The sequence below is a fragment of the Letharia lupina genome (genome assembly GCF_014066315.1).
Source record: "Letharia lupina isolate WasteWater1 chromosome Unknown contig_5, whole genome shotgun sequence".
Taxonomy (NCBI): Eukaryota; Fungi; Ascomycota; class Lecanoromycetes; order Lecanorales; family Parmeliaceae; genus Letharia; species Letharia lupina.
This window is the reverse complement of record NW_023502974.1, coordinates 2234435-2247450: the sequence shown is the minus strand read 5'-3', so window position 1 is coordinate 2247450 and position 13016 is coordinate 2234435. Positions and strand designations below refer to the sequence as shown.

The 13016-nt window shown below is 37.1% G+C and overlaps 3 protein-coding genes across 3 annotated transcripts; all 3 read left to right on the top strand.

Moving 5' to 3' along the window:
• Window positions 1-5510: 5510 nt before the first annotated feature.
• HO133_008868 (uncharacterized protein) lies at window positions 5511-6792 on the top strand (the record flags this gene model as incomplete). The annotated part of the gene is made up of 3 exons (XM_037299731.1): window positions 5511-5585; window positions 5723-6172; window positions 6199-6792. The coding sequence occupies 3 exons, from the start codon at window positions 5511-5513 to the stop codon at window positions 6790-6792; spliced, it is 1119 nt and encodes a 372-aa protein (XP_037155732.1).
• Window positions 6793-6887: 95 nt separating this feature from the next.
• On the top strand, window positions 6888-7389 carry HO133_008867 (uncharacterized protein; the record flags this gene model as incomplete). Its single annotated transcript, XM_037299730.1, has 2 exons — window positions 6888-7332; window positions 7361-7389. The coding sequence occupies 2 exons, from the start codon at window positions 6888-6890 to the stop codon at window positions 7387-7389; spliced, it is 474 nt and encodes a 157-aa protein (XP_037155731.1).
• A 3162-nt stretch (window positions 7390-10551) lies between these two features.
• Window positions 10552-12567, top strand: HO133_008866 (uncharacterized protein; the record flags this gene model as incomplete). Its single annotated transcript, XM_037299729.1, has 2 exons — window positions 10552-11289; window positions 11344-12567. The coding sequence occupies 2 exons, from the start codon at window positions 10552-10554 to the stop codon at window positions 12565-12567; spliced, it is 1962 nt and encodes a 653-aa protein (XP_037155730.1).
• Window positions 12568-13016: the final 449 nt, after the last annotated feature.

Here is a 13016-nt window from a genome sequence, read left to right as displayed (position 1 = left end):
ACTAAAATATTTATATAGCTACGATAGTTTAAATAGTTAAAATAATTAAAATAACTAAAATACTTAAATAGCTACGATATCTAAGATAGTCGATTTAGCTAAAATAGCTATATATCTATATCGCTATAATAGCTAATTATTTTTATAATTATATAATTTTAATAGCTAGAATAATTAAAATTTCGATATAATTATAATAGTTAAGATAAATAATTATAGATAGAATAGTTAAAGTATATATTTAAATAGTAATAATATAATTATATAATTATATAATTATAAATAGCTAATATAACTTTAATAGTTAAATAATTATATAATATCTATATAACTATAATAGTCTTAAATAGCTAGTATACTAGATAATTTCATATAATTAAAAATAACTTATAATCGTATAACTATAATAGAATTAAAATAGAATTAAAATATCTATATAATTATAGTAGCCTTAAATAGCTGAAATAGCTAAATAGCTTTATAGTCGTATAGCTGAAATAGTCGAAATATTCTTTTATAATAATTGATAAAAAGTATATAATAGCTCTAAAAGAGATTAAATTAAATGAAGAGCTATTGATAGATATAAAATAGATAACTATATAGCTTATATTAAATATTTATCTCTAATCTCTTATAGAAATATTAATAGAGATATTAATAAGATTATAATATTATAAAATTTATTAATCTCTAATTCTACTATAGCGATTAATATTCTTATTTTTATATTTTATATATATATAGAATATATAGATATAAGATATTAAGTAATTAGATTATTTTTAATACTAAAATAATAGCTAAATAAAGACTTAAATAGATATATTTATATCTTAATATTAAGAAAACTTTTAAATCTTAAAATAATATTATTAAAGAGAATATTTTTAGCGAGAATCGCTAATATTAATACCAAAGAAAGAAAGATATTAATATTAATATAAATTTATTAATTATAATAATTAAATAGTCTTTAATTATATTTACTAAATAATTTTATAATTATAATATTTAAAATAGTTAAAATAATTAATTAATTTTATAGCTATAATAGTTTAAATAGCTAGAATAGTTAAAATATTTCTATAGCTATAATAATCTAAATAATTAAGATAATTAAGATATCTTTATAATTATAATAATTTAAATAATTAAGATAATTAAAATATTTCTATAACTATAATAGCTTAAATAATTAAAATAATTAAGATATTTTTATAATTACGATAATTTAATTAATTAAAATAATTAAGATATTTCTATAACTACGATAATTTAATTAATTAAAATTATTAAAAGATCTCTATAGCTACGATAGTTTAAATAAATAAAATAAATAAAATATTTTTATAATTATAATAATTTAAATAGTTAAAATAATTAGAATATTTTAATAGCTACGATAGCTTAATTAATTAAAATAATTAAGATATCTTTATAATTATAATAGTCTAAATAGCTAAAATAATTAAGATATTTTTATAATTATAATAGCCTCGATAATTAAAGTAATTAAGATATTTCTAAAACTATAATAATCTAAATAATTAAAATTATTAAAATATCTTTATAGCTATAATAGTCTAAATAATCGAAATAACTAGAATATTCTATAATTATAATAATCTAATTAGCTAAAATAGCTAAAGAATTTTAATAATAATAATAATCTAATTAGTTAAAATAATTAAAAAAAATTTATAATTATAATAGCTTAAATAGTTAAAATAATTAAGATATCTTTATAGTTACGATAGCCTTAATAACTAAAGTAATTAAAATATCTTTAGAGTTATAATAGTTTAAATAGATAATATAGCTAAAATATCTCTATAGCTATAATAGCTTAAATAGCTGAAATTATTAAGATATCTTTATAATTATAATAATTTAGATAGTTAGATATAGCTATAATAATTTAAATAGCTAAAATAATTAAGATATTTCTAAGACTACGATAGTTTAAATAATTAAAATAATTAAGATATCTCTATAATTATAATAATCTAAATAGTTAAAATAATTAAGATATTCTTAGAGCTACGATAATCTAAATAATTAAAATAATTAAAATATCTTTATAATTATAATAGTTTAAATTATTAGAATAATTAAGATATTTTTATAATTATAATAATCTAAATAGCTAAAATAATTAAAATCTCTTTATAATTACAATAACTCGATTAATTAAAATAATTAAAATATCTTTATAGCTATAATAGCTTAAATAGCTAAAATAATTAAGATATTTTTATAATTATAATAATTTAATTAGTTAAAATAATTAGAAAATTTCTATAATTACGATAGTTTAAATAGTTAAAATAATTAAGATATCTTTATAGCTATAATAGCTTAAATAATTAAAATAATTAAAATATCTTTATAGCTACGATAGTCTAATTAGATAAAATAGTTAAAATCTCTTTATAGTTATAATAGCTAAGATATTCTTATAATTACGATAGTCTAAATAATTAAAATAATTAAGATATCTCTATAACTGCGATAGTCTAATTAGATAAAATAATTAAAATCTCTTTATAACTATAATAGTTTAAATAAGTAAAATAGTTAAAATATTCTTATAGCTATAATAGCTAAGATATCTTTATAATTACGATAGCTCGAATAGTTAAAATAATTAAGATATCTCTATAGTTATAATAATCTAAATAGCTAAAATAATTAAAATATTTCTATAACTACGATAGTCTAAATAGTTGAAATAATTAAGATATCTTTATAGTTACGATAATCTAAATAGTTAAAATAGTTAAGATCTCTCTATAGCTGCGATAGCTTAAATAGTTAAAATAATTAGAATATTCTATAATTACGATAATCTAATTAATTAAAATAGCTAAGATATTCTAATAGCGACGATAATTTAATTAATTAAAATAATTAAAAAATTCTTATAATTATAATAATCTAAATAGTTAAAATAATTAAGATATCTTTATAACTACGATAATCTCGATAATTAAAGTAATTAAGATATTTTTAAAATTATAATAATCTAAATAGTTAAGATAACTAAGATATCTCTATAGCTATAATAGTCTAAATAGATAAAATAATTAAGATATCTTTATAGTTATAATAGTTTAAATAGTTAATTATAATTATAATAATTTAAATAGTTAAAATAATTAAGATATCTTTATAATTGCGATAATTTAAATAATTAAAGTAATTAAGATATTTCTATAATTATAATAATTTAAATAATTAAAGTAATTAAGATATTTCTATAATTATAATAATTTAAATAGTTAAAGTAATTAAGATATTTCTAAAGCTACGATAATCTAAATAGTTGAAATAACTAAGATATCTTTATAGCTGTAATAATCTAAATAATTAAAATAGTTAAGATCTCTCTATAGCTGCGATAATCTAAATAGTTAAAATAATTATAATTTCTCTATAGCTATAATAGCTCGATTAGCTAAAATAGTTAAAATATCTTTATAATTATAATAGCTTAAATAGTTAAAATAATTAAGATATCTCTATAACTATAATAATCTAATTAGTTAAAATAATTAGAAAATTTCTATATTTATAATAATCTAAATAATTAAAATAATTAAGATATCTTTATAACTACAATAATCTAAATAGTTAAAATAATTAAGATATCTTTATAGCTATAATAACTTAAATAGATAGAATAATTAAGAGTTCTTTATAACTACGATAGCTAAGATATTCTTATAATTGCGATAGTTTAAATAATTAAAATAACTAAAATATCTCTATAGCTATAATAGTCTAAATAGCTAAAATAATTAAGACTTCTTTATAGCTATAATAATTTAAATAAGTAAAATAATTAAGAGTTCTCTATAACTACGATAGTTAAGATATTTTTATAATTACGATAGTTTAAATAGCTAAAATAATTAAAATATCTTTATAGCTATAATAGTTTAAATAATTAAAATAGTTAAAATATCTTTATAACTACGATAGTCTATATAGCTAAAATAATTAAGATATTTTTATATCTACGATAGTCTAATTAGTTAAAATAGCTAGAATATCTTTATAATTACGATAATCTAAATAGCTAAAATAATTAGAATATCTTTATAGTTATAATAGCTCGAATAGCTAAAATAATTAGAATATATCTCTATAACTATAGTAGCCTAGATAGCTAAAATAATTAATATATTTATATAGCTATAATAGTTAAAATAGCTGAAATAATCATATAGCTACAATAGTCTAAATAGCTAAATCGACTAAAATATCCTTATGGCTGCAATAGTCTAAATAACTAAAATAGTTGAAATAACTGAAAACATTCATATAGCTGCAATAGCTTAAATAGCTAAAATAGTCCCTTAGCTGTAATAGCTTAAATAGCTGAAATAGCTGAAATATCTATATGGCTGCCATAGCCCACATAGCTGAAATAGCTGAAATGATTTATATGGCTGCAATAGTCTAAATAGCTGAAATAACTGATATCTACATGGCTGTAATAGTTTAAATAGCTGAAATAGCCACATGGCTGCAATAGCCCACATAGCTGAACTGACTGATATCTACATGGCTGTAATAGTTTAAATAGCTGAAATAGCCACATGGCTGCAATAGCCTAAATAGCTGAACTGACTGAAATATTCACATGGCTGCAATAGCCCAAATAGCTGAAATGACTGAAATATCTATATGGCTGCAATAGCCCACATAGCTGAAATAGCTGAAATGACTGAAAAACATCCACATAGCTGCAATAATCAAATAGCTAAGATGACTGAAATATCCACATAGCTGCAGTAGCCTAAATGGCTGAAATAACTGAAAATATCCATATGGCTGCAATAGCCCAAATAGCTGAAGTGATTGATATATTCTTATGGCTGTAGTAGCCTAAAAGGCTGAAATAGCTATATGGCTATAATAGCTTAAATAGCTGAAGTAGCTAAAATATTCATATGACTGCAATAGTCTAAATAGCTGAAATCATTAAAATATCTCTACAGCTGCGATAGTCTAAATAGCTGAAATAATTGAAATAACTAAAATACTTAAATAGCTGCGATGTCTAAGATAGCCGACTTAGCTAAAGTGGTTATATACCTATATCGCTATAATAGCTAACTATCTTTATAGTTATATAGCTTCAGTAGCTGGAATAATTGAAATTTCGATATAGCTGCGATAGCTGAGGTGAATAGTTATAGATAAAATGGCTAAAGTGTGTATCTAAATGTTAGTTATATGATCGTATGGTTGTACGGCTGCAAATGGTTGACATGGCTCCAATGGCTGAATAGCTATATGATATCCATGTGACTGCAATAGCCTTAAATAGCTGGTATGCTGGACAATTCCATATGGCTGAAAATGGCTCATGGCCGCATGGCTGCAATAGGGCTGAAATAGGGCTGAAATATTCATGTGACTGCAGTGGCCTCAAATAGCTGGAATGGCTGAATAGCTTCATGGCCGCATGGCTGAAATAGCCGAAATATCCTTTCGCAATGACTGATAAAAAGTATGCAATGGCTCTGAAAGAGACGAAATTGAATGAAGAGCCATTGACAGGTGCAAAACAGGTGGCTATATAGCTCGTACTGGACACCTGTCCCCAACCCCTTGCCGGGGTACCAACAGGGGTACCAACAGGGCCATGATGTCATGAAACCCACTAACCCCCAGTCCCACTGTGGCGAATATTGTGACCATGATCCAGGGTCCACCAGGGACTGGCAAGACTAGGCTTATCGGCTTTTGCGTGCTTAATTGTGTCCAGCAACAGCAGCGGTGGTTACTCACCGCAGAGACGCACTATGCGGTTCAAGTATGCGCCGATCGAATCTACGCAAATCTTCAAGCTGTAGATGGTAACTACAATGGTATATGGCTGATCGAGCGCGCTGATCTCGACAGCGCTGCTTTTACTGTCTCTTCTTCCGACTTCCCAGACGACCAAGCGAAGATTTCGGAGTTGACCCGAACGAAGATCATTCAGCGCCTCCGTGGCATGCGGAGCCCAAACGGTTCTCTCTTACCTCTCACATCTCAGATCGCCTCCGACTTTTCCGAGACCAACAAAGAATGCGAGCCGACGAGGCTGCAATTCTTAGAGATCTCAATGTACCATAATTGGCCCTCGACCACTTTAGTTGTGAAGAGGATGTCGGTGAGTGGAAGAGGATATACAAACAGTTCGATAAGGTGTGGGAAGACACACAAGAGTATTACATCAGAACCCAAGCACTTGGTATTATTGTCACAGCGGCAACTGCAATGACAAAGATGCTCCGCGTCTTCAGACCACAACAAATCATAGTCAATGAAGCGTCGCAGCTTACCGAGTTCGCGACTGTCGCTGTCGTTTCGAGGTTTTTTGAAAATCTCAGGAAGGTTCTCATCGTTGGGGATCCGTGCCAAAAAAAGCCCTTTGTGCTCAACCAGAATTCCGAGTTCGTGAATACAACTGAAACAAGTCTCATGGTCAGGCTCTCAAACTCTGGTGTTCCGATTACTAGACTCCGCGAACAATTTCGTATGCATCCCCACATTGCTCAGCCCGTCTCTTCCCTATCCTACGAGGCAACATTAATCAACTCACCGAGCGTGCTTTCGAGACCAAAAGACAGGATTTGGCAAACCTTCCACGGTCAGACTCTACAAGAATGTGCCAAGCGACACTCCATCTTTGTCCACGTCAAGAATTATGTGCCGTATCGGCTCAAGAAGACACAATCAATGTTAAAACCCTCGCGCCTGGCCATCGTACGCGCGCTGATAGATCGGTAAGGGCCGCTGGTGCCAACGACAGACAAATCTCCGTATTGACACCCTAGCAGGGTCAATCGCGTTGGCTGAGAACCTGGGAGACAGCAGATCTCACTATGGCCACAACTGATTCGGCGCAGGGCAAAGAGTACGACTTCGTCATACTCGATTTGGTAAGCCCCGGTGGAAGGCAGTACGCGCTTGGGTTTCGGACAGACCCGAGAAGGATGTGCGTTGCTCTGTCAAAGGCCAAGATTGGGCTTCTCATCATTGGTAACAAGAATAAGGCCAATGTTGCATACCCTGGGGCAGGCACCAGAGCATGGAAGCAGCTGATCGATGACCACGTGACCAAGGATGCAGTGTGCGAAAAGGATGCATGGGATTTTTCAGGGCAGGTGAAGGCATTGATGCGAGAACATTATATTCCAGGTGTTTTGTATGAAGAGGCACCAAGACGGGGTTACCTGATAGCTAGGTACCCATATTCGACTATAGCTAAAACGCTGGCAAATATACTGCTCGAAGGCGCGGACATATCATCAATCCTTCTCTCGATGGGTATGAAATTTCACCACTATAACGATAGACTACGGTGCTATATTCAGTTTTTTATGAAAAGAACGTCTCGTTTACACTACTTGTGCTTCTTGACGTGACAACGGAACACTCTAGATTTATTCATTCATGTAGAGGGAGTTGGTTTTATGCATCAGGGCTATATAACATCCAAAGATGATAAGTATCTCAGCACCATATAGCCATATTCACAATTCTCTCAAGGAAGTTCTACAGAATGGCGCGTTCAGTTCTCCTACCATCAATCACATTGTCCCATCTCCTTTCTACTAAATCAACGCTGTCGCTACCCACCTCCTTCTCCTCCTCCTCCTCCTCCTCCTCCTCCTCCTCCGGTCTGAGCCTGACGTCCTCAGCGACCAATCCACAAGGCAACTCGACTCAGTCGCCCTCCGGCCACCCGAACGGATAGACACCGTTGTGGATATCGGGAGATGGATCCCAGATGGTGCCTGTCAACGGGCAACCTCACCCAACGCATCTACAAGTCGAACTGACCCTGCTGAATGCCAGCACAGTCGGGACAAACCGACAAACCTCACGGTCTCTTGGCTGCTGCGAACGGCCACTCTTACACTTTTCGGCTTCGCAAACTACCACGGAGCGGTGACCCCTGGATCAGGTCTCGCAGATTTGGTTTCCGAATGCGAAATCGGGCTCTGTGGCTGGGTAGCGGCATCGGGGCTCGACGTGTGGATGATGTATCCACGGGGTAGGTGCGTTTGCGATGGGAAGCTTCGCGGCATGGTTTGAATGGGTCTGGTCGATGATACTGTCGGCTGCGAAATGGCCTAATGGGATCTTGCGTTCCTGATCAAAGTCCTTTATGATACCGAGGGCGTTAAGGAAGAAGCGCCGTTCTTCGACCTCAACCTTCAATGGTACCGCCGCGAGGAGTGCCCAGTAGCGTAAACGGTAGCCATGCTGAATGAGTGAGCGATGGAGACTTCTGTTCGACCGGAAGGCGCGGCCTTTTCATGTATGAGGTCTGCAGGCCGAGTGAGCTTGTTTAATATCGTACATACACAATACAGTCTCTTGGCCCGTCAATTGCGAAAAGCAACTTAAGGATTCTCTCGTAGGTTACAACATCAAGAGGTCCGTTCAACATCGACTGTGTCGCCGTAATGAACAGTAAGGTCGGACGAACCCGGTGGATAGATGAACCGTGTACTGTTCTCCGCAGGGGAGGTAGCGCTCAAACAGACAATTAGGAAAAAACTTGGAATTGGAAATGGGAGGATTTTGAGCCTTCAAGTGCAGCAAAGGAAACGTAGACGGTAGACGACTTGAAGGATTCTACCTGGGCTAATCCGTAATGAGGATATACTCCATCGACGATGGAGCTTGAAAAACGAAAACGGAAGACACCCTATCTTTTGAGGTTTCCGAATCCCACGCAAGAAGACTGGAAACACGAAGATTGAATTAGATAGGTAGGTTCAATGCAGCGCATGGATCGTGCAGGTGCTCCGCAGACACAGCCTTGTCTCCCTCGTCCCATGCGACATTGCATGAAGGGGCTGGGGCCATCTTGGCATTGAAAATCCTTGCGCAGCGTCTTTATCGTGGAGTTCTTCTTATTGTTCTGGGGGTTTTCCCCGCTCTATAGAATATCTCTTTATCTTTGAGGGTTCCCTTCAATTGTAGGGATCCCTTTACGTTAGAGCTCTGTTGTTAGAGGTATTTAGTTCGTATTAGGTTCGATTCCTAATGGCGCTGGTACAATGGTGTTGCGGTGCTTTTTATTTTCTAGCTCGCGCGGTGACTCTCACACTTGTGGAACCGGCGCTTCACCCTAGACCTAATACGGGTTGAGGTTCGCAAAGCACGTGAGGGGATCTGCCGTATTATCTACAGTAGCGTGGCATGTCTTTCGGTTAATGTAAGGTACTGTACCTTGAGGAGTAACTGCCCGAGAAAGCTTGCATCAAATGGTACTCCGGCGTACGCTTACTCCTTAAATGCGTTTCTTACTCTGGAGACAGGCTGCCAAATCTCTTGCAGCGTGCCTACTAAGAACAACACCTGCATACTCAACCATGGCTCCCTCCTTCAGGAGTCTTGGGGCTCAACCCGTCTCTGCACAGTCCATGCTTTTCGAGTGGTATCCGAACTGCTGGGCTTATACGACTCTATATGCCATTGGGTGGAACGAGCTTCAAGGCATTCGCTCGAGACCAGGCTGAACAGCAATGGCTTAGTGATGGTGCTCCACCAAAAGCCTCGCTCTTCCTTCTATCGAGCCTACGCAGATGCTCGAAGACTTGTTTTCCTGACTTCTGGTGGTCGACACATCTGTTGTAGGCATCATTCGTTTCGATCTTTGTCTGCATGGATCCTGCTACTGGTTCTTCCAATTGACGACCTGAACTCACAGAGACGGGCGAAGCTCCATTGTGCCGTCTAGATCCACACGATCAGTCACAAATGAGTGGTACAATGCCGTTGCCTGGCATACATCTTATCTTCTACCTCACGTGGAAACCTTTCAACACTTCCTCTCAGCAGCTTAGAAGATGAAAGGCACATTCCACTTGAGCTTCTGATCGAGGTTTTGTCATTCGACTCTACATCCTGCCCGCCCTTCTCGTCCCACTTGATAAAATCGTCGGCGCCAGTAAGTACATCAAAACTGCTCACAAATCCTTCATTTCCCGCTACGTCACCCCTGTCACCCTCGTCTCTTGTCTCTTGTCCCCCTTCTGTCGATTTACACCATTCTTCGTCCTTGCAATACTCATCTATTCGACCCTCATCTTTGCTCCGCCATGATTACTTGTGGACAGCTTTGGACAGCTTTTATCATCCTCATCCTTCACCGTTCTCTCTAATTTGCTGCGATCAGCGACTTCGAGAAACCCTTGGGAGCTCACGGACTTTTTCCGTCTCTCGAACTTCCATCTTTGTCTTACCTACCTTCTCTAGCCGCGCTACTCTCTTGTGAGTTAGTCCCTCACTGCCGCCCCATTCCGAGACCAGCTATAACCTACAGCCAGCAGCAGTCATACTAGGCTATTTGCTCAGTGCGTTGGGATTTTCCCACCCACCAACCATCATTTCGTGCCTTATTCCCCTACAGCTGTTGCTCCATCTCAATCTCACCAACCTACTTCGTGCGGTGCGTATTATCTCTCACCACCTCAGAATATAGCTCATCTTGATTTTAGCCATTTCCTTGATTGTCACCCCACCTTCGCAATGGGTGCAACCCTTTCTTACCTCGGCTACGCATCACATCAGCAGCCTCACCCAGGTTTTTATGAGCGTGTTTCCCGGCAGCTGCACCAAGGCTTCGAACCAACTCTCATCTTCGGCAATAAAGATGCAGTTTCACCCTCCATCATCGACCTCTGTACTCGTCTTACCGCTTTGGAGAAAGATCTTCAGATTTCTCGAACGGCAAACACCAACAAAGAGGCTGTCATTCAGTACCTTCTGCAGTCCAGCGTGAGCAACGCGCGTGTCAAGGAACGCACTGTAAAGCTCAAGGAGCAGCTTCTAGTTCTGAAGACGACCATCGACCAAACTCACAAGGAGAAGAAAGAAATCAAGGACAAGCTGAGGAAAGCTGAAGACACTATCTTTGCCCTATCCAGGCCCAATGTTCCCAATTCAATGTCTCAATCTATCTCAACAAGCTTCAGCAGTCACAGCGATTCCCCACCGAAAAGCGAGATAGTGACCGAGGATTTGATTGATCTGCTAGACTGCAGCCAAGAGTTCAGCAGTGCGAAATTAACGAAAGGGGGCACCACTTTGCTAGATAAGTTCTACGAAGACGAGTCAGATACTGAGGGAGTTTCCAACAGTACTACGCCATTTCAGTCTCTGCAACAGTCTTCTGATTCAGATTTCGAAGGGTCCTCGTACATTGTCCATTTCGCGGACAGCGATGAAGATACGAAATCACAGGACGCTGTTAAGGTGTCTACAAAGGTATTGCGCCGAGGAGCCTTATACTATTCCAGTTGCTAATTAGCCTTTTAATAGAAGGTCAGGGTGCCTCGCGGCTTATCAGAGTCTATCACACCTTCAGAGCAGCAGAACGACATTCTTGTACTTTCCGAAAAGGCCGATGAATCTTCTTCGGAGGATGCATCCTCTCTGAATGGTCCTAATTCCACAGCAACCTCCTTTACTTCTACGAGCAGTGGAAATTCGCCGCTCAACGCCAAGCTCCTCAATGAGGAGTTTTTGCAGCTGAAGGCCTTGCATTCTGAAGGCGGCAATTTGGATAAATCTATGGCTATAGTCAGCACATTAGCAGACAAACTATGCAGTTTCGGCACGCTCAATCAAGACGAGCCATTTCGGCCAACCGCCCAAGCCCCTACGGAATCTCGAGATCTGCAGACCTCAGTCAAGGGTGATACCACCGAGCCACGTTGGAGCCCAGAGAGAATCTTTGAGTCTGTTCAAGATCGCAAGACTGCCGTCTTAATCAACGGACGTAGTGCTCAGACTGGAGCAAGAGATGTACCCTATCCAGACTTCTTCAAATATGGTATCCGCTATGTTCCCAAAACCTACGAGCAGGATGTCTATCGTACCGTTGCAATCTCGGGACTCCCGCCATCTGTCACAATGATGGCTCTTCTAGAGAAAGTCCGAGGAGGCATGCTCGTCGATGCAAAGCTTCTGGACACAGCCAAGATTACCGGTAGTAACACGGCATTAGTGACTTTCTTACACGAGCGTTCAGCCATGGCATACGAGGATCGTGCGAAAGAGCATCCCATAGCCTTCAACAACGTTGTGGCCCAGGTTGCGGTAATCCCAACTCCGACGTGGCCCATCCCGGTTAACCTTCGAACAGGCATCGAAGAATTTGGACGCACGCGCTGCTTCGAGGTACATAACATTCCTCGCAATCTCTTTCTGCCGACTTTGAGACAAGAACTCACAGCCTCCCCTGTCATGAAGTCAGACAGCCTGGAGTGCATGAGGCTGGGAGCGGACGGGGTTCTGGGACTGCGCTTTTCATCCATCAGAGCCGCCGGACACAGCTCTGCTTTGTTCAGCAAAACCCTGCGCTACCGGGGATGTACCGTCCAATGCATCCCAGATCCGTGCGCTCAGCCTTTGGAGACTCTTCTTCAACCACGTACAGACATGTCCGAAGTTGTCAAGGAAGTCACCCCAGAGCCTTCCTACAATTCGGAGGCCAAAGCCGCTGCCGATGAGCAATCTGGTAGGCTCACCAAGGTCGACTAGACAATCGATTCAGAGCTTCGTCGTGGCCAAGGGTTTGAAGACCGAGCCGATTCCGCCCTTGATAAGACCGTCGAACTAGCCGGCCACAGCATCTTACTCAGCAGCGTCAGTACTAAGGAGCCTCTACACCAGCAGACAGCAGCCACAATAGCTTCTTTCGCAAAGTCCCCTTCTCCCCCGAAATAACTTTGGCTTCCCTTTACAAGCTATTGTGCCCGCGGGTCTATCGTTCACATCGATTGCCAGTTTTCATTTGCCTCGATCTTCAATCTTCAAAAGCATTGTTTTTGGCTCAAACACCGCTCGCTTATGCTATTCTGGTGAGGTGTGAGCCAACTCTGGATCTTTATTTGTATCTATCAGCACGTCTATGCAACCTTTGCCGTTAGTTATTGACGAGACTCGTCGCAGCCTTCGTCGTCTTCATCACACAGCGCGCGGAGATGGAG